Consider the following 25,091-nt stretch of genomic DNA (forward strand, 5'->3'; position numbering starts at 1 on the left):
CCGAGAGAATGTATCTCCTGCAGAGGAAAGGAGGGGAGTATACAGTTTGAAGGAAGCGACATTAGTGCTGTCCCTGCTCCAATTCTTGCCCCTTTTCTGAGATACCATTGAAGGCATGGTAGTCTTTGGGTTACAGTTGTTCTGTGACAGCAAGCTGGCATATGATTTGTGGTAGGAGAGTTGCTCTAGCATGAGCAAGGCTAGCTGAATAAACTTTCTGTCATTAACCAAGGGCAAAAATCTGCTAACAGAGAGCCTTCACTCACTTCTCATAGGTTGGTAGTGATGCAGCTGTTGTATAGTGCATCTGTGCTGGAACAGAACAAGCTCATAGCTGATGACTGCACCTGGGGGGACTGGAAATGGGAATGCTGTGTCTTTGATATTTGATGTAACAGTTTCTGGTCCATACTTACAGGAGCTTTCCCCGGCTAATTTGAAGGACCTACTTCTGGGTGCTGCGGGCTTTATGGACTCTGACCTGAGGAGTTAACTGAGTAAAAAGTGACTGAGATGATGCTAACCTAGCTGTGCAGTAAGAGTTCCTTAGGTGCAATGACTATATAGCATAGACGGGATTTTTAAGATCAACCTGTAGCACAGCTGGCTGAGATTGTATGTCCATGCTGCTTTCCCATCTCAATAACATCTTGCTGTGTGCTGTGCAGTGATGGGCTTAGCGCAGCCTCTAGCTATGGCATCCCTTCAAGTTAGAGCAGCAGTGTTGTCTTCCGCCACGGAGTTCAGACTTGTGCTCTCTCCTGGTAGTTGAAGGGTGGCCATTGCTTGGTGAGAAGACTAGCCAGTTATAACAAGGCCCACATACCAGAGTTAACCTAAATATTTAATAGGATTAAGCAAAAGCCTCTGATTGAAATAAAAGAACATACTGGGCTCCAGTGACCCTCAGTACACCCAGGCTGGCAGCAGGGAACCCTGCTGACCTTGCTGTCTGTTGGGGCTGGCTCTTCGCAGACCAGACTGGTGACCCCAGCCTAGCATCGCTCTTCCTCTCGCTGTTGCTTCTTAAAGCAGCATGGTCTGTTTTGAGCAAGGAGCTTGCTAGAGCAAATTTTAAGGAACTTAAAAGTCCTCTGTTGCCTATGTAGGAAACATAACTGAGCATGGGGGAGGAAGAAGAAGCAGGAAAGCTGACCTGAGATGTTCCCCCACCGCTCCTCATGTGTTACTCGGCTGTGCTGCTTCCCCAGGAGGAGGCTTACTCCAGTAGCGGGGATGGTCTGTGGGACTTTTTTCTAACTTCTGCACTCTTTGCTGTCAGACAAGTGAGAATTGGAGTAGCTTGCAGTAATACAGATCTATTTACTCCCCTGGTCCTGTAGCGCAAAGACCTGATGAGGATCTATTGTTGATAAGCTGCCTACTTTGCAGTGTTAAGAGCAACCTTGTCATCCCTTCTCGTAAGGGTTTACATAGGCTTCAGCCATGGTAATTGGGCAGAGTTAACATCAGATACAGTAAAGTACCTTCTCTCCGTGGCGAAGACCTGCCCTGGAGTTTGTCTCTGTATTGCTTGCTAGCCACCCCATGGATGTGTGTAGTTTGTGTGGCTGGTACCAACAAACTAAAACCAGCATCTTGTCTTATCAGTGCTCCCACACTGCCTCGAACTCGTGAGGTTGGCTTTGGAAACTGGGACTTTTTGGAATCTTGCCTGGCTTGATCCTGCAGCAGAATTGGTAGTATGTATCCACGGAGAAGACTTGCTGGACCTCCTGCGCTGTCAAAGCATCAGGTGCTGAGCTGCACACAGGAAGCTTGATTTAATGCTGCCTTTTAAACTGGCCCCTTGGTCTTGCTCTTCAGTGTTCCTTCAGCTGCTTAGGGGTCACAAAGAGAAGAGATTTTCTGTGGGAGGGAGCTGGCCTTGTGAGCTCCTTCAGATAAGTGCATCCCTTTTTTCTGCCAGGAGTGGTAGCTAGAGTTGGTGTTTTGGTTGATGCTATTAATGCAAAGTCTATATAAATAGTGATGGAATTAGTAGTGTATTTGTGATTAAATCCCATCTGTAACTACTGATAGCCCTCTGTCACTCTCCAGGAGATCTTGGCAGAAGTGGCTGTTTGTATTTGTAGTGACAGTGGTGTCCTGTTTTGCTGCCCTGAAAAGGCAACTCGGGTAGTCTATGGAGCACATGCTTTCTGTGTGTCTGCTCTGAAACCCACTAGATGATCCAGAGCTCTGCACAGGGTAAGGATGTTGCTCTGAAACTGCCTGAAGGACCTGTCGCTAACATAACTGGTTGTCTGTCTGCTTTCCCTTTAGGTCCTGTAAGTGAAAGAAGATGGGGTCTGGCTGCCTAAAAGTCACCAAGTACTTCCTTTTCCTCTTCAATCTCCTGTTCCTTGTAAGTATTGTGGGCATCTGCAGAGTAAAAAGGAAGGCCTGGACTAAAATTAGCTGGAAAGGTGTTTTTTTCTGGATGTTGGCCCAGCATGTTCATTAAATAAAATGGCCAGAGTTTTGGAAGGAGGGAGGGAATCCCTGAAGTCGAGGGACGTCAGAGCTGCTGTGCGGCTCCCAGGTATGTCGAGCAGCTCCGCTCCCAGTACACACCTGCTGTCTCCAATGCCCACAGCTCCCTTCCTGCAGTGGGAAGGGAAAACAGGAGTTATGGATCCTTTCTGGAAGGAGGGTAGTTGTAACTACTTTCTCTGCCACATCTGGAGCACCAGCTGAGCTGCCCCTGAGCAGCAAAGCTACAAAACCTGCCAAGTAATGGCAGTGCCCTCCTAAATAGGCCAGGCAAGCTTCAAAGAACAACTCTAATTTTGTTTGAGTCCCAACGGCTGGTTTTGATTTTTAACAAGATGAATTAGTCCAAGTCCCCTATTTGAAATGGAGTTGGGAGGTGGGGGAGATCGGGGCAGGCTTGCCTGGGGAAATGAGGCAGCCCACTGGATGCAGTTATTTTCAAGTGTGAGGCTCAGGAAAGGATGAGCTCCTTTTGGATCAGAGTGGGACTGGGAGGGCCACACGCATTCTTGTATGCATTGTTTTGTGAAGCTTAGATATTGTGTGTCATGTGGACGGTGATGGTACTGTTGGTGCTGCTGTCCTGCAGTGGGATGGTGTAGTGTGGAAGCATAAGGTTTCAGCTTTCCACATATCAGAAAGAAAATAGCATGTCTGATATTGTTACCCTTTGTGCAGCGTGTAAGGGGAAGGGCGGGCCAGGCTGGGAGGGCAGGGAGGGAAATGGAGCACGATAAGGTGAGCACCGCTTTCTGGTCTCTGTCCCTGCACACAGCTTCACTCTGGCTTCCTGCATGGCTGTGCTGTGCTGCTGGCACACAGACTTGAACTTGAGGCACATCTGGATCTGGTTTCCCTTGGCTTACTCTGCTGGCTCTTTCCTCTCTGCATTTTGCTTCCATCCTAAGAGTAGTTAGCTCTGGTCTAAGAGCTGAAAGTCAGGGGTGCTCAAAGCATCCATGGGGAAGACTCTTGGGAAGGAGGGGAGAGCAGAGGTTTTTCAAGTGCCACTAGATCTTTCAGAGTATGATTTGGTCCACTTTTAAGGATAGGAAAAATCCAGCAGAGTCCAAGCCTGTCCTCGTACTAGTGCAGGACTCCCCTGAAGACATATTAGCATCCAGGCTATCTCCTCTCTTGAAGAGGTGGTACTTTTTAAGCAGCGTATAACGTAATGAGTCTCCCCTGGGAAGCAGACCTGCAATTGTTAAGGCAATGTTTGAGTCTTGCTGAAGCCCAGTACCTGGGCACTGTCTAGTCTTCCTTTAACCCCAAGCCTAGGTCCAAGTTCATTAGCGAACCTCTGTGTAGAGAAAGTTCTCTTCAAGAAAGCCAGTCTAGCATGGGAAGAAAGGGGAAAGACGACAGCCTAAAATACTACAGTGCCTTACAACACTGTCACTGTTTTTGCTGGAATCTATCAATGGTCATTGTGGCATCTCTGTTCCACATTGCCCTCCTCTCCCCTCTCTGCTGAGCCAGGCATGGTCGTGGGCAGCCTGCAGGGATAGCTGTGCTGTCAGGAGGCAGAGTTGAACTGCTTCGTGGGGCTGACCCACATCTGTGCTGAAAAGCATTTTCCTATATTTTGCAAGACTGTGAGGATGGCAGGCGCTGAATCCCTCTGCGGGTCTTGGGGAGGCTTGAGCACTCGTGTCTGGGTTGCAAGTGATGGGAAGCAGCTGTTCTTTGTCCTGTGCACACCCCACTCCAAACCAGCTCCTCTGGTGTAGCAGCCAGCCCCTCTCCCTCTTGGGGAAAGCTGATTTGATGCACTGAGCTGAGCCTGGAGAGCAAGAGTTTTAAGGTGGGATGTTGGTCTGTGCTGACCAAAGCGAGAAGCTGCTTTAATGAGCTCTTGGCTAAGCCTGCCATGCAGCATGGGTGCTGTCTTCCCTTCAGGCTGCTCCATGGAGTTGAGGTCTCTGAAGCCACTGTGTTCTGGTGGGGAGCCTGATACTTCTCTAGAGTGAAGATTTTGAGCATGCTTCTCTCTTGACTGATGGCAGGCTTTCTGCATGTGCCAGATGTTGAGGAAGGTGGTATCCATTACACTCTTGCTGTCATAGGAAGTAGTTGACATGAGAAGCTTTTTCCATTATGGGTGTTCAAGGTCTGAATGTGGGGGGGGATTCTTGAGCTTATACAACGTGGTAGATCAATATCAATCTAGCAGAGAAACTGCTTCTGTTGAGTTTCTGTGAGCTCCCAGCACGGACAGGTTTTGCATACCTCATGCTGGTTTCCCCAAGCTGCTGAGTTTTGTTGAGGAGAGTGCTTGCACAAATGTGAATGTTAATGCTGGTGGTGGAGCTGTGTGTCTGCTCTGGTCCTTGAGCTGAGCCTCTGTGACTGCACCCTGTGCAGACCAGCCCTCGCTGTCTGAAGTGTGCTCTCCAGCCTTGCTTGGACCTGAATTAAGCCTTTAGAGACATGCTAGTGACTCTTTTAGCGGTTAGTCAGTCATTGAAATAGCCCTTCTCTACAGCTTGAGGTATATGAGAAGGTCGCTTGCTATAGCTGAAGTAGTTCAGGGACTTGGTGGTATTTTGCAGTTTTGGAGCCTGACTTCAGGGAAGGGTTTGACCTGCTTTGATTAAAGGGAAGAAGGTTGTTTGGACTGCTTGCCTACTTGCTACAAAAGATACCAAAAACATAAGCTTGGAGTGTAAACTTTGTTTCTCTCATCAAAATGTAACACATCTCTACCTTCTTGGGTATAGACACTGGCCACAGCAGATGCTTCTTCTTAAAGGCAAAACAGTTCTGTGAAACAAGTTCAACACTCTCTGGAAACTATTCGTTTAGAATATATAACTGTCTGTCCTACTTCTAACCCTTCTGTAAATGGAGCAGAAGGCCACTACCTAAAACAAAGCTTGGAGTTCAAGAGCCTTTCTGTCGGCCGCTGTGCCAGGCTCAATGTTACCTCCCCCAATCTGAGTGTGAAGGAAGGCAGTGCTGGGGGAGGACAGCCAGGGACCCCCAGCTGCTCTTTCCAGAAAGGTGAGTCAGCTCCGTGACAGCTCAGTTCTTCCATGCCCCTCTTCACTGGGCTCTGCTGTGGGAAACTGCTGGCCCTGCCTTGAGGCAGCTGCATCCTTCTGGCTTGGGTGTGGAAGGGGATCTTGCTGAAATCAGGGGTGAAATCTCCACCCCCAGGGTGGAGGGGAGATGTCTGTCCCGCACTTCAGGAGTTTAAACCAGTGGAGCAGAGGAATTAAACTATGGAAGGTGGATGTGATTTCTTCTACGGAGGGTCTGAAGCCAAGCCAGTGACAGAAGCAGCCTTGCTACGCTGTGCAAACTCCTGAAGATGCTGCACAGAGATACTATCTTGCTAGGAGGTAAATATACTGTTGTTAATAGGACAGTGTTTTCTCCTTGTCGTTTATTTTCTCCCTGCCTTCCCCTTTTAGTGTTTTCTCCAGCAGCTCCTGGCAAACATATGAGTTGTGGACTGGAGCAAAGATCAGAGTGAAAACAGGCCTTGAATAGTCTGAGCACCTCATAACAAATAACTTCCCAGGAGCTCAGCTCAGCAGCTGTTCTGTGTTTTGTCAGCAACAGCAAAACTTAGGTGACAATTCAGGGTCAGGGAGCCAAGAGAGATGTCACATACAGCCTGGTTTGCATCTTTGTTAAGACAAATATTTTATTAAGACTATAGTTTAAACGTGAGACTGTCTCAAACTGTAAATTCAGCAGTTCTTGGCAATGACAAGTTTTAGAGGAGTTTTTTAGGCATCACAGCTGATGCATGTTCAAGGGGCCTTTCTAGTTTGATCAGCAGATTGAGTGCTGAGATGCAGCATGTTGGGACGTAAGGCAAGGGGGAATTCTTGTTAACTGCCATCTTGTCCTTTTTTTTTTTTTTTTTTTTTTCCTGGGATACAACAGCTATGTGCTTTCTGCGGCTGAGTCAGTCTTCTTCATCCATCTTCATGGATGGGAACTTGCTTGGTGACTTTCTAATCCTGTCCCCAGAGCTAGCTACATATTGTGCCCTCTGCCAAGCCGGGAAAGCTTTCAAGCAGCTTATTTCAGACTGTTGCTTTATCTTTGCTCAGAAAAGCTTCTTTGTATGAGGAGCTGAAGCATAGTGTAAACTTTCAAAATGTGGAGCCAATGCCTGTCCATACAACCCTCTCTACCAGCTTGCTTCAGGTGGTGGTTTGGCATTTCCCTTGTCTCCCAAATATCAGAACATTCTCTAATGAAGCACAGAATTGCAATCTCTCTTCAGCCCTGTTGGTTTATTTAGTATTTCACTTATCCCTATCTTGAAATCCTGCTGGTGTAAGAACTGCTGCTCGCAGTTAATGTCCTCTGGAAGCATCTCACTTGCACTCCTTGTCCTTCCCTTGTTTCTTCAAAGTCTGTTTTAGATCTTTGCACAAGTGGTTCCAGCCTTTGCCACTTCTAGTTGGCTGAACAGCACAAGTTTCAGCTTCTCATGAGACCTGCAGACATACAAGCATAGTTACTTTATTATGGATATAATCGTGCATTCATCCTAATGTGGAAGCTGGGGTCATCTACATGCAAACACCTCACAGCGTAGCATAAAACATGGCAATACCTGGAAGCTAAACCAGAGCATGCTTCCCTGCTTTACACCCCCACCCTGCCCTTAAGAATGAGATGGGAAAACTGTATGTCTCTTGCCTTCTCAATTCAATGTCTGGATTCAGCTGAGTCCTCATAGGGATGTATTGCTCTGCTAATCCTTGCCCTAGATAAGACTGTGTGGTGAGCAAGGCAGAGACCGTGGCTAATGTTTCGTAACGCTTGACTCTGGTGGTAAGGTGCGTTGGCTTGAGGGGCTGGGGTATTCTGGCGTAAAGTAGTGGCCAAGGCAGAATGCCTAAGCTTGGCTTTGGAAGGGGCAAAGCACTTCACTCAAGGGAAACTGCATGCAAAGTGAATGCTGCTGGTTTTTTGCATTTGTGGGTTGAAGCCGTAATGTTATAGAGCCTGACAAGCTGAAGATTTCCTTCCTGGGAAGGTTCCAGCTGCCAGATATCTAATCCTTTGGCAGCTGGCTCCCAGTCTGGTCCCATAGGGTCAAGGATTTCTTTAATCAAAAAAAATCTTCAAAATCATATGCTAGACGTGTTTGTCCTTAGTTCTTCACAGAAGCAGTGCACTTACCTTTTGCTTCTGACAACAAGGTTCTAGCAGCAGGGTGTCTCTTTCTCAGACCATTTTGAACGGTCCTCCTATACAACATCATGTACTACTAAAATACCGTGTGAAGGACTGCCAAGCAGAACCTGGGGCTCAGATGCAGTTGGCTGAGGCACTCTTCCTGGAGTCATGCTAATCCTGTTTACTTTGGGAGGAGTACCATGGGGAAGATGGGTGGGAACAGCAAAAGAATGGTTGTTTTTGCTCTGTAAGTATGGAGGATGGTGACTGCCTCTTCTTATTTGTCTAAACTAATAAGCTAGCTATATGTGTTTTGTTCTTACTCTTTCAGATCCTGGGTGCTGTGATCCTGGGTTTTGGAATATGGATTCTGGCCGACAAAACCAGTTTCATTGCGGTTCTACGTAAGACCATGTTTCTTCATCTTCTTTCTCCTTCTTAATTGACTCTAGTCCAAGGCTGTGCTTGACTATGGTGTAGTCTAGGCATGGCAATACGTTTATGCGTGGTCTGTGACCTGAGCAGTAACATGGTGTATGGCAAGATGAGACTCTATTAGGGACAGGGTGAAAGGGAGCAACCCTGGAACACAGCATTCCTCCTAGTCTTGTGGATTGCAACACCAGGGTCAGACCGAGTGAGGCCATTGCCTCTTGACCCAACAATCCAAATACCTCATCTTAAATACAGGGACTAGTATTTCATCCTATTTTCACTGCATGCTCTGTTTCCATAACAGCTTCCTTATTACCATCGTCTCTGAAGGCCCCCAATGCCTTGATGTAGTTTTGCTATGTGAGTCTCCTATGCTCCCACTGCATTCTGTAATGATCTGTTTCAATTTGAGTGTTTTAAATGCCAAAGAAAGAAAGCACGTGGTTTTATTGATACTTCATGTACATTGAAAGTGGCCAATATGTTTGCTCCTAAGCAGTAGGGGATGTAGATCCGAGGGGGGATGGAAAGTGTGGGTCTGTGAAGTCTTTAGTGCTTTGACTCAGTTACACACACTTCACGAGACTTAGCCTGGCCATCAGAGGTGTTTTGTGTTGCTGCACATGTGAGAGGCTAGCTTCCTTCCCCTTTAAGTCAGCCAAGAGCATCGACTTGAGTCTTAACAGTGGCTCTGCTTTCTGCAACAACCAAAAAACTGAGCTGGCTTAGCAGAGCCTGGGCTTTGCAGGGCTGTAAGTGGACTCTCACCAAATAAGTAGCTCAGCTTCATCTTTCACAGGCTCTGCTTCCTTTGGGCTTCTTCCTAGAGGGGGCTTCAAACAACTTTTCTGCTTGACGGGTCTGGTTACCCATTGCCACTACCTCTAGAATTGCTGACTCTGGCACCAGTGTCAGATGCTGCAGGAGGGCTGCCTGCATGCTGCCTGCAGCCCCAGGGAGTGAACAGTAATGGCATTCATAGCCCTGTTTCTAACTACACTAATCCTGCAAAGGGATTTATCTCCCAAGTGGTAATGAACACTCTGTCCTGGCTTTGGAAGGTGCTGGGTGGAGACAGCACCCCCACTAATGCCATACACACGGATACTGCTGCTTGCTCTGTTTGTTGTGCTGTGGCATCTGGCTTGCTACTGCAGTACTAGAAGGGCAAGAAGCACAACAAAGGGTGTTGGTTAATAAAGTGGGGGCATGAGCAGAAATGCACTTTTAATACAGGCAGCCAAAACGGAGCTTCTCAGGGCCTGGCTGTTTGCAGCACCCCTCATGGTCTGCGGTGTGTTTGGTACCAGTGGGCCAGCAGCTTGTTCCCCCAGGCTGATGGGTGTTACTGCCACTTGTGGAGGTACGAAGCCCCTGAGCTTGGCTCTGCTTCTTCCCATTTTACCCAGAATCTCTGCTAACAGAGCATTTAAGGATTTAGCTTCCTTCCTGGGGATTTCCAGCATCAGCTCTTTCTCCTGCCCCCTCGCTTCCTTTCCCAAGCCTTGCCCCTCTTTCCCTCTCCTTTAGTAACCCTGGCATCAGGGAGGGAGCTGGGCACAGCAGGGCACTCCAGCTGCTGCTAAAGGAGCCTGTTGTACTTGCTTGGCCGCCTGCCCAGCGCAGGGGAAAACACGGAGTGACAGCAAACAGAGCAGGAGTCATCTTGCCAGCAGAGCCTTCTCTTGCAAGACGAAGACGTATTGCAGATAAGTGCAAATGTGGCTCCTGTCCCTCTTTTCCACTGTCACTTCTCTGAAGGGCTTTTGAGTTGGAGATACCTTTTTCTTTCTTCTAATGAGAAGTTGACTAAGCAACTGCTTTCTAGCACTGTGGAGGCGCTGCAACCTGGGCACTTGAATGCTTGTATGATCGCTGAGCAAATTTGGAGGGAGGGAATAGTGGAGTCTGTGAGGGCACTCCTGTAAGGCTGCGACTTCAGTAAATGCTTTGCAGTATCAGCACCTAACCTGCACAGCAAGAGTCCCAGGACTGGTGAGGAAGGAGGAGCAGGATCCTGGTTTCTGTGGTGTATGTCCAGCCAGGGAGTCTGGCCTGGAAATGAATCAAGGCTGAAGTGTCTGAAGTGACTTGTGTGGCAAACAGCTCTGGTTCATTTTTTGATAACTGGTCGTTTTCCTCTGTTCGACATGTTCCAGGGAAAAAGTTTGGAAGCTGGTGACTTGCACCAGATATCAGAAGTGGGGGGAGGTATGTGTTAGCAGGGAGAGTATTACTCTGGATTTGGTTACTCTCTCTTAACCTATTTCAGGAGGAGTCGAGCGGAAGCTTGCCTCCTGCAACTTCTGTCCAGGAAGCTAAATGCTGAGCTCTAGGAACATTATTTTCATTAATCACTGGACATCCAGAATTCCCCTACATTGTGTAGCTTGCAGATTTAAGAATGTCTCTTAATGATAAATGAGGTTTCTGGTTACTGTTTCAAGACAGTATCTCTTCAACTTTTATGCTATAATGCTTCCTCTCTCCAATCCTGTTCTGCAAGAAATAGTCCTGTAACCAACCCAAATATAAGAGCTTGTTTCTTCTGTTGCTCGCAGTACTAAATGTTGAGGAGTGAGGCCTGACAGCACTAGCATGTCTGAAATAATACTACCTACACTTGGTTGAAAAACAGTTGAGTGTTCAAGAGCACAGTCACTCCAGACACAATAGCAGATAACTTTCTCCAAACACAGTTCATTTGTTTGGAACGACTCTGAGTCTGAGATAATGGAGACCTGCAGGTTGGCTTTGAAAGTATTCCTTCATCAGAAGACACCCAGAAGCAGTCTTCTGTCCCCATGTTCATCATGCCTCTGTGCAGTTGCTTTGTAGGAGACAACAGACTATTATAAGTAGATATGGAGGCAGTTCTCTAAATGCTGATGGCAGATGTAGTTTTTGTCAGTAGCTAATTTTGTTCCCTCTCCTGGCCCCTACAGAGATGTCCTCTCCCTCCCTGAAGACTGCTGCATACGTCCTCATCGGTGTTGGGGCTCTCACCATGCTGATGGGGTTTCTGGGCTGTCTTGGAGCAGTCAATGAGATCCGATGTCTCTTGGGTCTGGTGAGAGAATTCATGCTATGTTTTAAATCCGCCCTTTAATACCTCTCCTGCAAAATATCTGTTGGATTGTAGCTGGGGCTCAGGTCTCCTGGGGATGGTACTTCTGCATTGTGTGTCCTGGCATTAGGAACATCTCCTAATGTAATGGTAGTAGCTGCCACCATTTAAAAGTAACCTCAGATGTCAAAGTTTACTTAAAAGTAGTTTGCTGGTGAATCTTAAGTTTAGATCCTTAAACAAATTAAATAGCATTTTTTAAAAAGGAAACTGACTTTAAAAATAATTTTAAAAATTAATTAGGTTTGTAAAATTGGCTTTTCTTGCCATGGAGGCTTGGGGTAGGCAGAGTCCGACTGATTGAGGCCAGAGTGGACTGGGAATGGAGCTGGGGGTGGGAGAGAGTCCCAGCTGGAATGACACATGCAGAGGGTGCTTGTAAACCCTCTCCCTCCTGAAGTCTTCCTGTTGGCCTGATGGGAGAAGTCCTGAAGTGCACTGGTCTGATGTAGATGCTTGTACTTAAGCCTTTTACTGGGGAGAGCATTGTTGATAGCAGAGCTTGTCTGCAGGCAAAGGTGTTGGCTCAATGTTGTGACTGCTCCTGTACATGAAATCTTATTAAATTTGTGCTGTTATGTACAGACCTTCATAAAGGCTGATAGTGGTCATCTATTCTCTTTTGTTTCCAGTACTTCACCTGCCTGATGGTAATCCTCATAACTCAGGTTGCTGCTGGACTGGTCATCTACTTCCAGAAAGAAACGGTAAGTGTTTCTTACTGTGCGTGTTTTCCTTGGTCTTGGTTTGAGGGAACAGGAGACACCTGGAAATTCTTTCTTCCAAACTGGGCTGTACTGTTAGCAGGTATAACTGGATTCTCCTTTCTTCTGCCTCAGCTCAGCAGCTTTGCTGTACAGTTTGCTTCTTCTGTATTTGCCAGCCTCAGTAGTGCTACTTTCTCAAGGATTATGAGGCTCTGTTTGGTATGCAGGCTTTATTTTTGGGTAGTGGGAACAGTAAAAAGAAATTCCTGAAAGGCTTTTTGACCACACCTCCTCTTGATCCTGCTGCAGACTACTATTTGGGCATATAGTAGCAGTGGTTACTGCCATGTTGCCATCATTGGTGCCTTGAGGGGTTACCAGCCTGAGTGATTGCTTTTCTGACTGGCCTCCCTTGTTGTGTCGTCTTGCTCCATCCTTTCAGCATGTATGTAAAACTCTCCATGGAAGAGCTGTCCTCTTTCCCCAAGAGCAAACTTGAGTATCTGACAGTTCCTGTACTACAGTTTGAACTTAAAGGCAAGTGGTTTAACATTTTGAAGTGGATCTCTTTGTCAGGAATGCAGTTTCACAGTGTATGCTTCCAGAGCTCCAGTAGGCTTAGTAGTGTAAAGGGAGTAACTTTTGAGCTACTTAAGTGCATTGCAACAGCCTGTCCTGGCTATAGGTTCCCTGGCCAGGGCAGTGCCCAGTCAGGCCTCCAGCTGTTTGATAGCTGAACTGGGAGCCACACTCACGCAGTGGGAGCAAGTCACAACTGTGGGGTCCCTGCCTGCTTCTGTCCTGTTATGCAGGTTTCTGGTACCAGTTGTGGGTAACCCTGTCCTTTGCCACATAACTGTATATCTATACCACTGCACAGCTGTGCCCGCTTCTCCTAAGCCAGCCCTCCTGCTAGGTGGTTACAGAAAGCCGGTGATTGAGGAAGTTATGGATGGGGCCTGGTGGTGAAATCTGGGGACAGGGGGAAGGTGCCTGTTCCTGGTGTAGCTGATATGAGCTTTGTACAAGTGGCTGTGGTGACTGTGAGCAGCTGTTGGCTGGGTTCCTTGCCAAATGTGGTGTGAATGTAGCTTGCTCTCTGGGCTGGCTGGAGCTGAAGGAGAAACTGAAACGTTGGCTAGCTGGTGTGTAAAGTTACAGCTTTAAACAAGCTGCTGATTCTCAACAAACAGCTCTGACTAATGTGGAGGCTGAGGTCTGGGGATGGGCATTCCCCTGCGATGGGGAAATGTGACTTTTTGGACCATGAAATTCCATACCTCCTTTGGTATTTCTCCTCCAGCTGTCACTCTACTCTAGGAAACTCCAGCTTTTGAGCTGTAGTTCTTAATCTGAACCTCAGTCAGACCAGGGAGAGAACAGAAGTGCTGGGGGTTATTCTGCACAGCCCTTGGAGCTGATGTGGCTGAATCATCACTTGTACAGATCCAGCAGAATGGTAGGGGAAGCTGGGCTTTGAACAGATGTTCCTGTTCAGTCCTCAGTGAACAAAACTTATGGAAAAGCTCTTCAAGAGCCTTCTATTTCAGGGATCCTCTGAAGTACCTGCCTAGAGCACTAAGAAAAACTGTTTCAGGAAGGTCTTGGCTGAAACCTCCCACACACTTGTTTGTGGCTGCGCTTCAGTGATACTACGTGTGTCGCTCTGCTTCACTTGATGTACGTCATGCCAGGGCAGCGCGGAGCACAGTAAAGCAAACTGAAAACTGCGCAAGATCCAGTCCCTAGATGTCTATTGTGTTCTTCGTGATAATTTCTTTCTGACTTCAGGAACTTGGTTAGATATAAAACAAGGAATAACGAGAGTGGAGGAAAGGACCTTCAGAATTCAGAAGGAATTCAGAATGTGGCAAGGTGATACTCGCTCCTCTGCTTCATGTAACTGAAGTATTTATTTCTGCACTGCAGGAGAGTAGACAGGATTATTGTTGTACTCCTCTCTACCTGCCCTTTTCTTGATTAGTAGTTACTGAGCAGATCCACTTGACGTTTTTTGGTTGGAATATCTGTTCCTTTTCAGTGTCAAAATCCTTCCCCACCCCTGACGTGAAAGTATGCTGAAATAGAGTTGGTGTAGCTGTAATAGTCCGAGTCTCTGACAGGAAGGTTGCTGCTTTGCCTCCCCCATGGGCATTGCTAGAGGAATGCCCCTTCAGACTGGAATTGCCCGGTGGTACTACTGGGAGGATATTGGTGCAACATCCATTTCCCTACATCTGTTGGTGACAAACTGTGGGGTGGGGTTTTTTGAGGGACAACAAAATAGTAATGTCACAAATGTTGCAAATGGCATTCTACTTTGTGAGCTGAATGTTACTACTCTCCTACATCTAGTGGATCACAAGCCCCTAAACATGTGAGAGCCTGGGCAAGGTCTGTCTTGGCCTAGTTCACACAGCTTGGCTCTAAATGCCTTGGGGGAAGGAGAGCAGTGCTCTTTTGGGAATTGCCCTACTTGCTAGCTGTTGTTTGCAGCAAAGAGGCCTGTGTGATTGCATGCAGCGACTTGCCTGGGGCTGTGGACTATGCATTAGTTTCAGAATCTGAAGTGACTGGGGGAGTGAGAGCCCCCTCCTGGCTTTTTCAGTCTATTTTCATGTGCAGGCTAGATGCTAGTAAATGCTGGGGGAAGGATCTAGCTTGAGTCTCGGACAGAGGGATGGGATAGATGACCGATGGTGTCTGACAGTGGAAGAAGCCTGCATGATTCATTCTGAGACTGGAATCGAAGACCTGTGCTCTTATCTCCGGTGTTCGGCTTTCCCCAGCTCCCTCTTGAGTAAGCCTGTGTGAAGGGGAGACTGACAGCCCTGCTGCTTTCTGGCAGTGGCCCATGGCTTTGGTGCTGTGCTGGTTTTGACTGGGACAGAGTCAATTTTTTCCATAGTAGCTTGTATGGGACTATGTTTTGGATTTGTGCTGAAAACAGTGCTGATAATACAGGGATGTTTTTGTTATTGCTGAGCAGTGCTTACACAGAGTCAAGGCCTTTTCTGCTTCTCGCCCCACCTCACCAGCGAATGGGCTGGGTGTGCACAAGAAGCTGGGAGGGGACGCAGCTGGGACAGCTGACCCCAGCTGACCAAAGGGATATTCCATACCGTATGATGTCATGCTCGGCATATAAAGCTGGGGGAAGAAGAAGGAAGGGGGGGATGTTCAGAGTGATGGCATTTTTTTCTTCCCAAGTAACTGTTACACATGATGGAGCCCTGCTTTCCTGGAGATGGCAGAACACCTGCCTGCCAATGGGATACAGTGAATGAATTCCTTGTTTTGCTTGCATGTGTGGCTTTTGCTTTACCTATTAAACTGTCTTTATCTCAACCCACGAGTTTTCTCCCTTTTACTCTTCCGACTCTCTCCCCCATCCCACCGGGGGAGGGAGGCATGAGCGAGCTGCTCTGTGGTGCTTAGTTGCCAGCTGGGGTTAAACCACGACAGGTGCCTAGGCTTTGAATGCCCCGGCTGTTGGGTGGCAGGGTTGTGCCTTCTGACACCAGGCTAGCTAGAGCTGGGAAGCAGCCAGAGCCCAGAAAGCCAGGGTGATTTCTTGGAGCAACCGTGCTCTACACAACAGAGTCCTGACAAGCCTTAAATGGATGAAGATGGTAAGGATGTTGAAAGCCTGCCTAAGCGTTCAATATGCCTTTCTAGCTTGTTGCTCTTTCCGTTTTCCTCTGCCACACTTGCGGAAGGGTGATTAGGTGCAGTTGCCTGTGTGTCCCCTTTGGGCTGCCCTGCCGGTTAAACCTGTGAACAAGCTGCCTCTGTGTGTGTGCTCTGCAGAGCTGTGCTATTGTTTGCGCAATATTCCCCCGTCTCCAATTACTTCCTGAAACACCTAAGAATGCCTGAGTTTTTCTTTAACTGAAATGCCTCACTTCTTGAAACCAGAGCTGTTTGTAAGACTTCTTGCCGCCTCTTGTGTAAGAGTAGAGGAAGAGCAGAGATACAGCTTCCCTATGCAGCTGTGATCGGGGACATTTGGTTCAGGCCCTGTCTCTGCTTGTGGTGGGGTCCTGGGGTGGAGAACAGAGGCACTGCCTGGGATTCTTGCAGAAGTGACCCTAGGCTCCATCTGGCCTAATAGCTAAGTGGCCAGATGGGCCCAGGGTAGGACAACAAACCCAGCTCTCCTTGCCTCCCTCTGTGCATGTGGAGCAGCAGTGTGCGGGAGGGGTGAGGGTGGGAACTCAGAGGTTCAGTAACTGATAAGGCTTATGGCAGCAGCCAAGGCCAATCTCATTAGTGAGAACCAGGTCAGGTTGCCTTGATTTGAAGGGAAGGAAAAGGGGAAGCAAAGTAATTAAAAGGGGAAGACCTAGACAGCATGAGAAGAAAGATCATACAGCTCCCATCTGTCTGGCCTGACGTAGCTGATCCCAGTTTGCTGAGCTGCAGTTTTCCTAGGAAAAAGAGTTGCTGATGTAGAGATGCTTCTCTCTAGCAGTAGGCACTGCTTCCTCTTGCTGGGTGTCCCTGGGTTTGCCATGGTCATTTGCAATGCTTAATAGTAGAAGGAAAGGAAAAAACACTTCCACTGATCTGAAATACACTGTAGCACCACAGACAAAAAGGTAATACGTGGGTTGGGAACATCCTAGTGCTCAGGGTGATGTAACTCTATCTCATCCTCAAGGAGTCTAATGACACTTCTCTCCAACCTCTTGTGATCTGGGTCTGTCCTTAGCAATAACAGCTGTCCTCATGTACAGGCTGGCTGAGAAGAGCCTCAGAAGGAGGTGGGAGGAAGAAGGTGAAGGAGTATGCTGGGTGGTAGCTTGCACCTCTCATCAAACTGAAAGGTGTTGTAAATATCTCTGGATAAGGAATAGGGGTGAAAGGATGATTCGTTACACCTGAGCTTTGACAAGACTGTTTATGAGCAGCTTAGATAGTTGTAGCAGTTCCTGTCTTAATATAAAAGCAGCAGTTGTAGGAGTTTGGGGGGAGGCTGATCAATGCCTTGTGAAAAAGGGAAGTTTCCACCAGCTGTATGTCAGAAAACCCAGCTGCATACAGGAGCAGAGTGACTCAGACCTTCCCTGACTGGTGGAGATGAACTCCAGTGACTGAGATTCTAGACCAGAGTCTCGCTTGCAGTGCAAGGTTAGAAGTATTTCACCTGTGAGTACTTAAGTGCAAGCTGAAGGATAACATTGCCTTATCTTTCACCTCTCTCTTGTCTGGGGCAGGCAGCAGGTGTTCAGCCTGTGTCTTACCATGATAACCATGCCCAGTTCTGTTTTCTTGTTGCTCATCAGGTTTGTAGCCCTTCTGTGTGCCTGGGCAAAGACTTGCTGGGAAGTACTGATGCTTTGACTGTTGCATTGCATAGCAAAGCTGGTGTCTTGCCTTCCCTTCAAGTCTGAGGCTTATCTGTACTTGTTACCTTTTGCACTTAGCTTTTTTTGAGTGACTGAAGCTGTATATAACACTTCTGAAGAGATGTAGTTTGTGCTTTGTACAATTGTTTTACTATTTTCCCATCTCTCCTGGAAGGATTTTCCTGATGCATACTAAGACTGTTTCTGTTCTCTGACTCTGGACCACCGGAGCCTATATGTATGCATGTTTGTCTGTTTGTTTTGTGGCCACCAAGCATCCCAAGCTTTTCTGTGGTAGATCTCCAGCTGTCCTCCATACATTATAACACTTATTTGCCTACGACTCCACAACTTTGGTTTCTTGTGAGTTAAATTTATTTCCCTATCTACTCTGATCTTAAGGGGATGCATGATTTCTCGGTCTGATGTCTGAACTTCTCTGTGTATCACATGTGCTTCCCATCAATGCTGTAACAAGCATAATGCTGTACTCAGTAAGCAAAGGAATTTATTCCAAGCCTCACCTTCTGAGGAACCTGAGTAGCAGTCTCCCATCTGCTTAAAAAGCTTGAGAAGAAACTGATTGGTGGAGGAAATGGGGACCTAGAATTAACTCATTTTCTCTAGAATAACTTCCTTCTTACACAGCAGCAGGCTGTGCAAAGCTAGGGTGGATTTGTTGTGTTTACTCCTGCCTGGAAAAAAAATTTCTTACCAAGAAATGCCACCTGGTCATCATAGTGGGACTTTATCTTGGTAAACCTATTCTGTATTTCATCCTGTTGATCATATTTATTGCCTCTTCTCAAAAGCACAGACAAGACTGCAGAGTAAGGTATTTGAAGGTCAGTCCGGGGGATTTGTCACTGCCTGGTTGGTTGTGGTATGGTTTTTTTGTTGGTGGTTTTTTTTTCCCCTTTAAGCATTGCTTTGTGTGCCAATTAAATGCTCATTTTCCAATGACTTTAGTCATGGTTCTATCTGTCTTTTTGTTGTAACTTAAAAATAGCTGTATTGTGGGAGTGTGATAGCCGAAGCACCTATTACTGTTTCCATCAGATCCTTTGGAGAAGGTCTAAGCGGAAACTACTGCCCATTCCATTTTTTTGCAGCACTTGTAATCTCTATCTGCAGTTTCTCTGCTGTAGCCTCATTCACTGGAGCTAGAGCAAAGCAAAATGTTTTCACACTCGTGACGATGACGAGCCCCTGTTTTTCTCCACTGTGGGAAAGGTGAACCCACAGCAGGACTAACACAGGTGATAGGGAGGGGTGTTATGTACCCTAAAGCCCCAAAGAAGAGGCTACAAGGAATTAACTAATCTAACTCTCCTGCCTTTTTTTCCTTGCCAGCTGAAAGAAGAGTTGTCCCGCATAGTTGGAAGTCTGATTGAAAATTATGACCCGTGGAACAATGATGACAGGAACTTACAAGATGCGTGGGACTATGTGCAAACACAGGTGAGTCATGAGGGGCAGCCAGAGGCAGTGATGCTATTTGTCAACGCAGTAAATGGCCTTTAAAACTAGGCTGAGGACAGGGAACCAGGTATTGCAAGAGGCAATACTGTAGCACATTGATTTGGCTGATTACAAAGTTCCCTGTGAGGTTTAGTGCCTGCATACGAGAAAACAATCTTACTTGTTATTACTAGCTAAGACCCTGAACCGTTCCTGCATGCTGGCTGTTAGGACTAGCTAGTATTGGCTTCATAGCCTAATGTATCTGGCCTATCAAATGGCACCTCAACAATTCTCTTTGCCTGCAGGGCCTCCAGAATACTAGCATGTGTGAAAACCACAGTGCATACTATTTTTGTAGCAAGTAAAGTCCCTAGCTTATTGCCAGGCAAGTTAGCAGCACTGCCTTGCTACTTGGTGTGTGTTGCTTGCTTATTGTGATGGCTCTTCTGCAAGTGTTAGCGTTCTTGGGAGCCATCCAGCTGCCCGTGGTTTCTGTTTTAGCATCAGGGTCAGCGCTTGAGCAACTAGGTCAGTGTTCAGGCATACTGGACTCAGATAGCTGTTTACTGCCAAACCACAGCCTTGAGAGCTGTCTGGCCCTTGTGGTTAAATACATGCCCAGCCTGGGACTGGTGTGTAGTAAGTACAAGTAATAGCATTTTTCTTCTGTCTGTTCTTGGGCCTCCAAAACACTGACTTGCAATATTTCTTCTCCTTGGAGGGAGAATGATTTATTTATGTTTTATCAGTGTAGCTGTATCTCCTTGCTAGTGGACTCAAGACAAGGCTGAGTATACTGTGAAAAGAGGATCCTGCTTGAGCCCTTGTTTTATGTAAGAAGAGAAGAAGGCTTTGTAGAGGTGAAGTTAAGTATTAGGAGTCTAATTCCTCTCATACACTAGAGTTAGCATTTGAAAGGGGGCGGCTGTTCTGTAGACTAGTCTTGCAATTGAAGTCCAAACCTCTGTGAGTCAGAGGAAGATCCAGCCTCCAGAAGGAACTACAACACTTGTTTGGAAACCAAATGCTTGTCCTGGTGTGGGTGTTCAGCTGTTTGTACCTCTGCTCTCATGTCTGTTATGTCAGACTGAAACGTTACATTTCCTTTCTGAGCAGAGGGGGATTTTCCCTAAACTTCCACCTCAAGCTTGGTAGCCTTTCTGTTCTGTACCACCGTGCAAGCACTGGGATCCATGCTTAAGACAGATCTTAGTCTTTCCTGGACTTCCCGATGTGCTTTCCCCTCCAGCAACTGCAGTTTTATCACGTGGCTGTATAGGAATGTAAATGTTTCTTCGGATGGAAAACTTTCCTCATCCCATCTTCCAGCCAGTCCCAACTGTAGCCAGGCGAGTGTCAACTCGTTGTGACTTGCTGGGGCTCGGTGGCATGTCGACGCCATCGTGTGGTGGCTGCTGGTGTCCCCCGGGGGCCACAGCTAAGATCAGTGGTACCTTGCAATTGGGAACCAGAAAATGATAAGTTCCTGCTTCATGTCTGCTCAAAAAATGTGTCCTACTGAAAGAAAAAGTAAAGTCTTAGCATTTGAACCTATGGAAATGGCATCGCTAGTGGAAGACTAGGTAGTAATCCTTTTGAGATGTCTTTGAATACATGGGATGTCTTGTCAACACATTAATCTCTTGCCTGCCTTGCTTCTCCCTTACCAAATCAATCTGCTGACAATGAACTGGAGGGACTGGAAAAATCTCTGATGTGTCACACAGGACAACAGCCCTCCTCCAGCTGACCCACCAGCAACATCTGTTTTGCACTTTACTCCTGTTTAGCATTGTCACCTGGAGATAAGATGAGGTTTGCTAGTATTGAGTCTGCAAAAACTAATCAAAATTATACTCTATAGAATTGATGTCAAGCTGCATGGCCTGCTGAAATCTGAGTATCTAGGCCTCATGCAGTAAGGCTTGTGAAGGATTCATATTCTAGCATGACTAGTGTGCTAGAACTTTATGGATGGCCTGTGCATATTATAGTCTACTATGCTCAAAGTCTGCCAGCAGTGGCCCTTTAACTCTTGTCTTGCTAGCAGTGATTCTTTGGTAGGAAATAATGCCCTTGTCTTCTGAATGGCCCTATGGATAGGTTATCCTCTGGTAACCAGGGTGATGTTCTAATGTAACTAATTCATGCAACATGTATGGCCTGACTGTTGTTATTACATGGAGAGCTCCTATGTACTTCTACCTCCACTGCCTGTTTTCACGTGCAGTATGTTACCAGTGCAAAGTGTAAGACCATGACAATATCTCTCTGCTTCTTAGATCAGCTGCTGTGGCTGGACTGGAGCAAAGGACTGGGAAAATAATAAGATTCTTATCAACCAAAGCATGACACTGTACCCCTGCTCCTGCTCTAATAGCTCCAAGGACATTCAGGCAGAGAGCCGTTTCTGTAATCTGGATGTCCCTGTCAACGGCACTGCAACGTATGCTGACTGGCCTGTTCATGAGCAGGTGAGTGGCAATGTCTGGGCTTTGTGAAGCTTCCGCTGAAGTCACCTTGTCTTTGTTCCTCTGGGAATTATTTAGAGCACTTTTTTAAAACCAGTATTGCTTGACATACCTGTGGAAATGGAGGCAAGGGGCAACAAGGATCCTGCCCTTTTCTGCTAAAGCTACTGTGAAACTTGGTATAGCATGTAACTGGGATAATCTCTGCATGCACAAGGAGATGTCATGGATTTTCAGTCTTGAGATACTTAGACTTGTGCTTCTTTCCCTTGTGACCATGTTTTCTCCATAGGGATGCATGGATGGTGTAGAGAAGTGGTTGAAGGACAACCTTGGTGTCATTCTTGGGGTCTGCACTGGTGTTGCTGTTATAGAGGTAAGTCACTCCCTGATGTGAACCTGTACTGTCTTACCATGCAGAGTCTTTTAAAGGTAAAGCTATCTGTTCAAGTAATAGACACCTCGTTTAATAGCAGTGCAGTTCTAGCTTTTGGTTGTGTCTACCGGGAGCTTTGAACTGCTGCTTTCATTGGTTGGATTAAAAATTGAACGAAGCCCTGTCTACTTGTGGTTCCTGCTGCTGTGTCTACTGCTTGGCAATTCACTGCATGCGTAACCAGAAAGAAAGAGAGAAGCAACATCCCACTAGTGAGATCCCACTTGTTGCCTTGAAAAGTTCATAATATAGATTCCAGATGAAGGCACATCTTTTTGCAGCAAAATATTTTTGTCATCCCGACTATTACATTTCCCTTGCATTGGGGACCAACTCTGTTCACCTGTATGGTGTCATTAAAAGGAGACCACTGTATTCCACTTCCCTGTACCACCCTCTCTTCCCACCTTATCTGTCTCATTGCTGATTTTGTTCCCATTCTTCATTATTTATTCCAGCTGCTGGGGATGATACTGTCCATTTCACTCTGCAAGAACATACACAGTGAAGACTACACCAAAGTGCCCAAGTCTTGAGTTGGCTGACTCGAGAGCTACAGCACCACAGAGAAAGGAGCAAACAGAACATTCCTGCCTCGTACCCAGACTGTCCAACCATTGACCATTATTCCTGTGACATCCCATTTCTGATACCACTCTGCTAAGAACTGTTAGAGCTGCAATACAGCCGGATCTTCTGGCAATAGGGCCCTTGGGCCACCTGCATCCTGTCTCTGGATTATTTCTACTTCAAGAAGCAGAACTTAACTGTCTCGTATCACGTGAGACACCGATTAATTTGAGGGGACAATGCTTTTGCTGCCTGCTCCATGTTAAACAATACTATTTGTATCTCCATTCTACAACCCACTGGGCCTAACATACAATAACTCCTCTCCTGCCTCGTTCTCCTCCCACACATCTTCCCCCTACCCCCAGAAGTCCCATCTCTTTGCCCCATGAGCCAGGATTGCTGTTGAGATTCCAGTGCTTTGATAGCTTCACCTACTTCACTGACTTATGGTGGTAACTAGTAGTGCTTTATAGGCCTTCTCCTCCCTTGCAGTTAACCTGATTTCGTTCCTGCTATGCATCTTCCAGCCTAGGCTCTCATCTGAAATACTGAGCGCTAACCTCATACTAGCTTCTCCTGCTTCTGGAGTCAGTTATGCCTTGCGTTCAGCGGAGCTCTTCCCTTCGAGCGTGATGAGAAGCCACTGGGAGGGAGCCAAGCTTACCTGTTCCTAGTGTGGCCTGGTAGATTGTGGTGGTGGTACTTAGGTGCTGCTGGAAGGGGTCCCTTGGGTCTGGATTTGACACTTAACATGTTTCTCCCACTTGCCTCTTTACCTTTTCCTCTCCCCCTAGCACTGCTTTGCTGGCTCCTGTCAGCTTGGACGTGCTTCAGAGACTGCTGCATAGTGTCGACTCAGCCCCAGGCTGGCTCTGCTGGTTGCATTCTTGAGTTGCCAACTTTTATAGAGGTTACAATTAACTTAATTCTTCCACTGCCCCCTTTATGAACATAAAACTTGTTAGCTGTGGTTTTTAATTATGAATATGGAGGTATCTGACTGGATTGCTGACGCTGTATACTAGAGATATCACTGCTACCGGTACCCAGTTTAGGTTTTGTAGTTTGGATGCAAGGATAAGTTGCTTTTATTTCAGTTGTCCAGTCTTCTGACTCCACTGTGGTCTGGAGCCATGGCCGCATCCTGAGCTCTGTCTTGAGTGTAAGCACTGCAGCAGATAAGTAGCTGGTTTTGCAATCATGCAGGCTGGGTGGTTTCTGTACTTAATGGTTGGGCTGTTTGCTCTATTCAGCCAGTGGCCAACAGCAAGGAGTGGTGTAGAGCAGAAGAAAGTAGGAAATGCATGTGAAAAACTGCCCCAGCTTCTTAGATAAGGGAGCTGGGTGCAAATCCTCAGTCTTAGAGGTGGCTTGGGCACAACAGATTTTCTGCAGTTGCACATGTGTGCAATCAGCCTGACAGTAGGATGCTGTAGGAGAGAGAAATGGATGGTCCTTGCCTGAGACCTGATACAAGGTACTTGGTGAGAGAGCCTTTGCCTTACAGCGGTGGTCCCAGGACTGTCGCTTGTCAGGGGTGGGGTTGGTAGGAATAACCCTAGTAGCAGTTCAAAGGGATGGCTTCACTGCCTACTCAGTTTTCTTTCTGGGAAGAAAGGCTTGTGCAGGGGATCAGGGCCCCAGCAGTGGGTCCCTGCTCTGTCCGTATCTCTGGACACAGCAGTGATTGGGGAGAGGAGATATGACTGGGCAACTGGTTTTTATGGAGGTCTGATAAGGCTTTGCTATTTTGAGACACATGCCCCCTCCTGCACAGATCCTTCAAGCTGACCTTTGCTATAGCAGAAGGCACCCTTCTTAGCAGTAAAGCTTGCTAGCTTTTGTAGCACAAAGTCTATTCTCTAATGTGTTCTTATTTGTAAGATTCTTGTTCAGTTACAGATGCCAATGCTGAGCAGCAAGTAAAAGGAGCCCATGCTGGGTTTCCTTTTTGGTTTTTTTGTCTGTTTTTAGCCACATCTTCCTACTGGAAGAAATGCATGTACAGATGTAAAAGTCTAGAGGGTGAATATTTCTGTAATAAAGACTTTGCTAAAAAAAACCTCTGCCTGCAACTTGTGCGTCACCCCCTTCTGCTTACATGCAAATCACTGACAACTTGTTTGTTCAAGGTAGCAAAGGGTCTGTCAAAAGCTCTTCTGAGGCCCATGTGCGAGATCAGTGTGGACTGTGAAGATAGATACTGCCCAGCAGAGGGAGGTGACCGGTTTCCTAGGCTATATTCTAGAGTAAACTTTGCCTTCTTTTATGAAGTATGTCTGTCCTAGGGTAAGCTGATTGAATGGTAGTTCCTTTGAATTACCTGCTATCTCCTGAGGTAAGTGATCTCTGTATGTGAAGATGTCACTTCAAATCTGTACAGTCTGCACTGTATGAAGTCATAAGCCTCGGGGACTAACTGACAAAAAATAAGCTTGCTGCTATGCCCACAGTCCATACAGCTCTCGCTAGCTTAGCTTTATTATTTTTTTCCTCTTCCTGCTCACCTTCAGTAGGCTCCTGCCTCAAGGCTGCTATTTTAAAGACTTCTCAGCCCCTGCCCTGCCACTGTGGGGAGGAAGAAAGCTGAGGTAGCCATTTTTGTAGGTTATGCCACCACACGCTGGGCTTGACTGTTTGAAAAGCTCTTGAGAAGCAGATAGAGCAACTGTATGAATTTTCTTGCTTCCCTTAGCTAAGCAGCTGAGAAGTGTGTATGAACTGCGTATCAAAATTCCTTCGAATCCTGCTCCACGTAGGCCTTAGAAGGGCCTACGTTAGTGCACTAATGGAGTCTGGAGCTGTTGCTTTCGGAAGTAATAAGCATGACCTAAGTCCTCATACATCTTTGAAGAAAGAGTGAAATTTGCAGAGAAGATG

The 25,091-nt window shown here is 46.8% G+C and overlaps 1 protein-coding gene across 5 annotated transcripts in view; it reads left to right on the plus strand.

Annotated features, from left to right (window-relative positions):
- CD82 (CD82 molecule) overlaps window positions 1-22,363 on the plus strand; it is a 39,736-nt gene extending 17,373 nt beyond the window's left edge. For 2 of the 5 annotated variants that reach the window (XM_087746022.1, XM_087746021.1), the window contains exons 2-10: window positions 1,612-1,756; window positions 2,287-2,368; window positions 7,979-8,051; window positions 11,028-11,152; window positions 11,842-11,916; window positions 18,621-18,728; window positions 21,014-21,205; window positions 21,495-21,578; window positions 22,097-22,363. In XM_087746022.1, the coding sequence (XP_087602148.1) occupies window positions 2,306-2,368; window positions 7,979-8,051; window positions 11,028-11,152; window positions 11,842-11,916; window positions 18,621-18,728; window positions 21,014-21,205; window positions 21,495-21,578; window positions 22,097-22,174 (798 nt within the window). In that variant the 5' untranslated portion in view covers window positions 1,612-1,756; window positions 2,287-2,305 and the 3' untranslated portion in view covers window positions 22,175-22,363. Of the gene's footprint in view, window positions 1-425; window positions 536-1,611; window positions 1,757-2,286; window positions 2,369-7,978; window positions 8,052-11,027; window positions 11,153-11,841; window positions 11,917-18,620; window positions 18,729-21,013; window positions 21,206-21,494; window positions 21,579-22,096 lie in introns of those variants that run through there. The other 3 variants (XM_087746018.1, XM_087746019.1, XM_087746020.1) reach the window with 2 other exon arrangements.
- Window positions 22,364-25,091: the final 2,728 nt, after the last annotated feature.

The sequence above is a fragment of the Nipponia nippon genome, unplaced genomic scaffold (genome assembly GCF_047370975.1).
Source record: "Nipponia nippon isolate SJK-2023a ecotype South Korea unplaced genomic scaffold, ASM4737097v1 scaffold_10, whole genome shotgun sequence".
Classification (NCBI taxonomy): Eukaryota; Metazoa; Chordata; class Aves; order Pelecaniformes; family Threskiornithidae; genus Nipponia; species Nipponia nippon.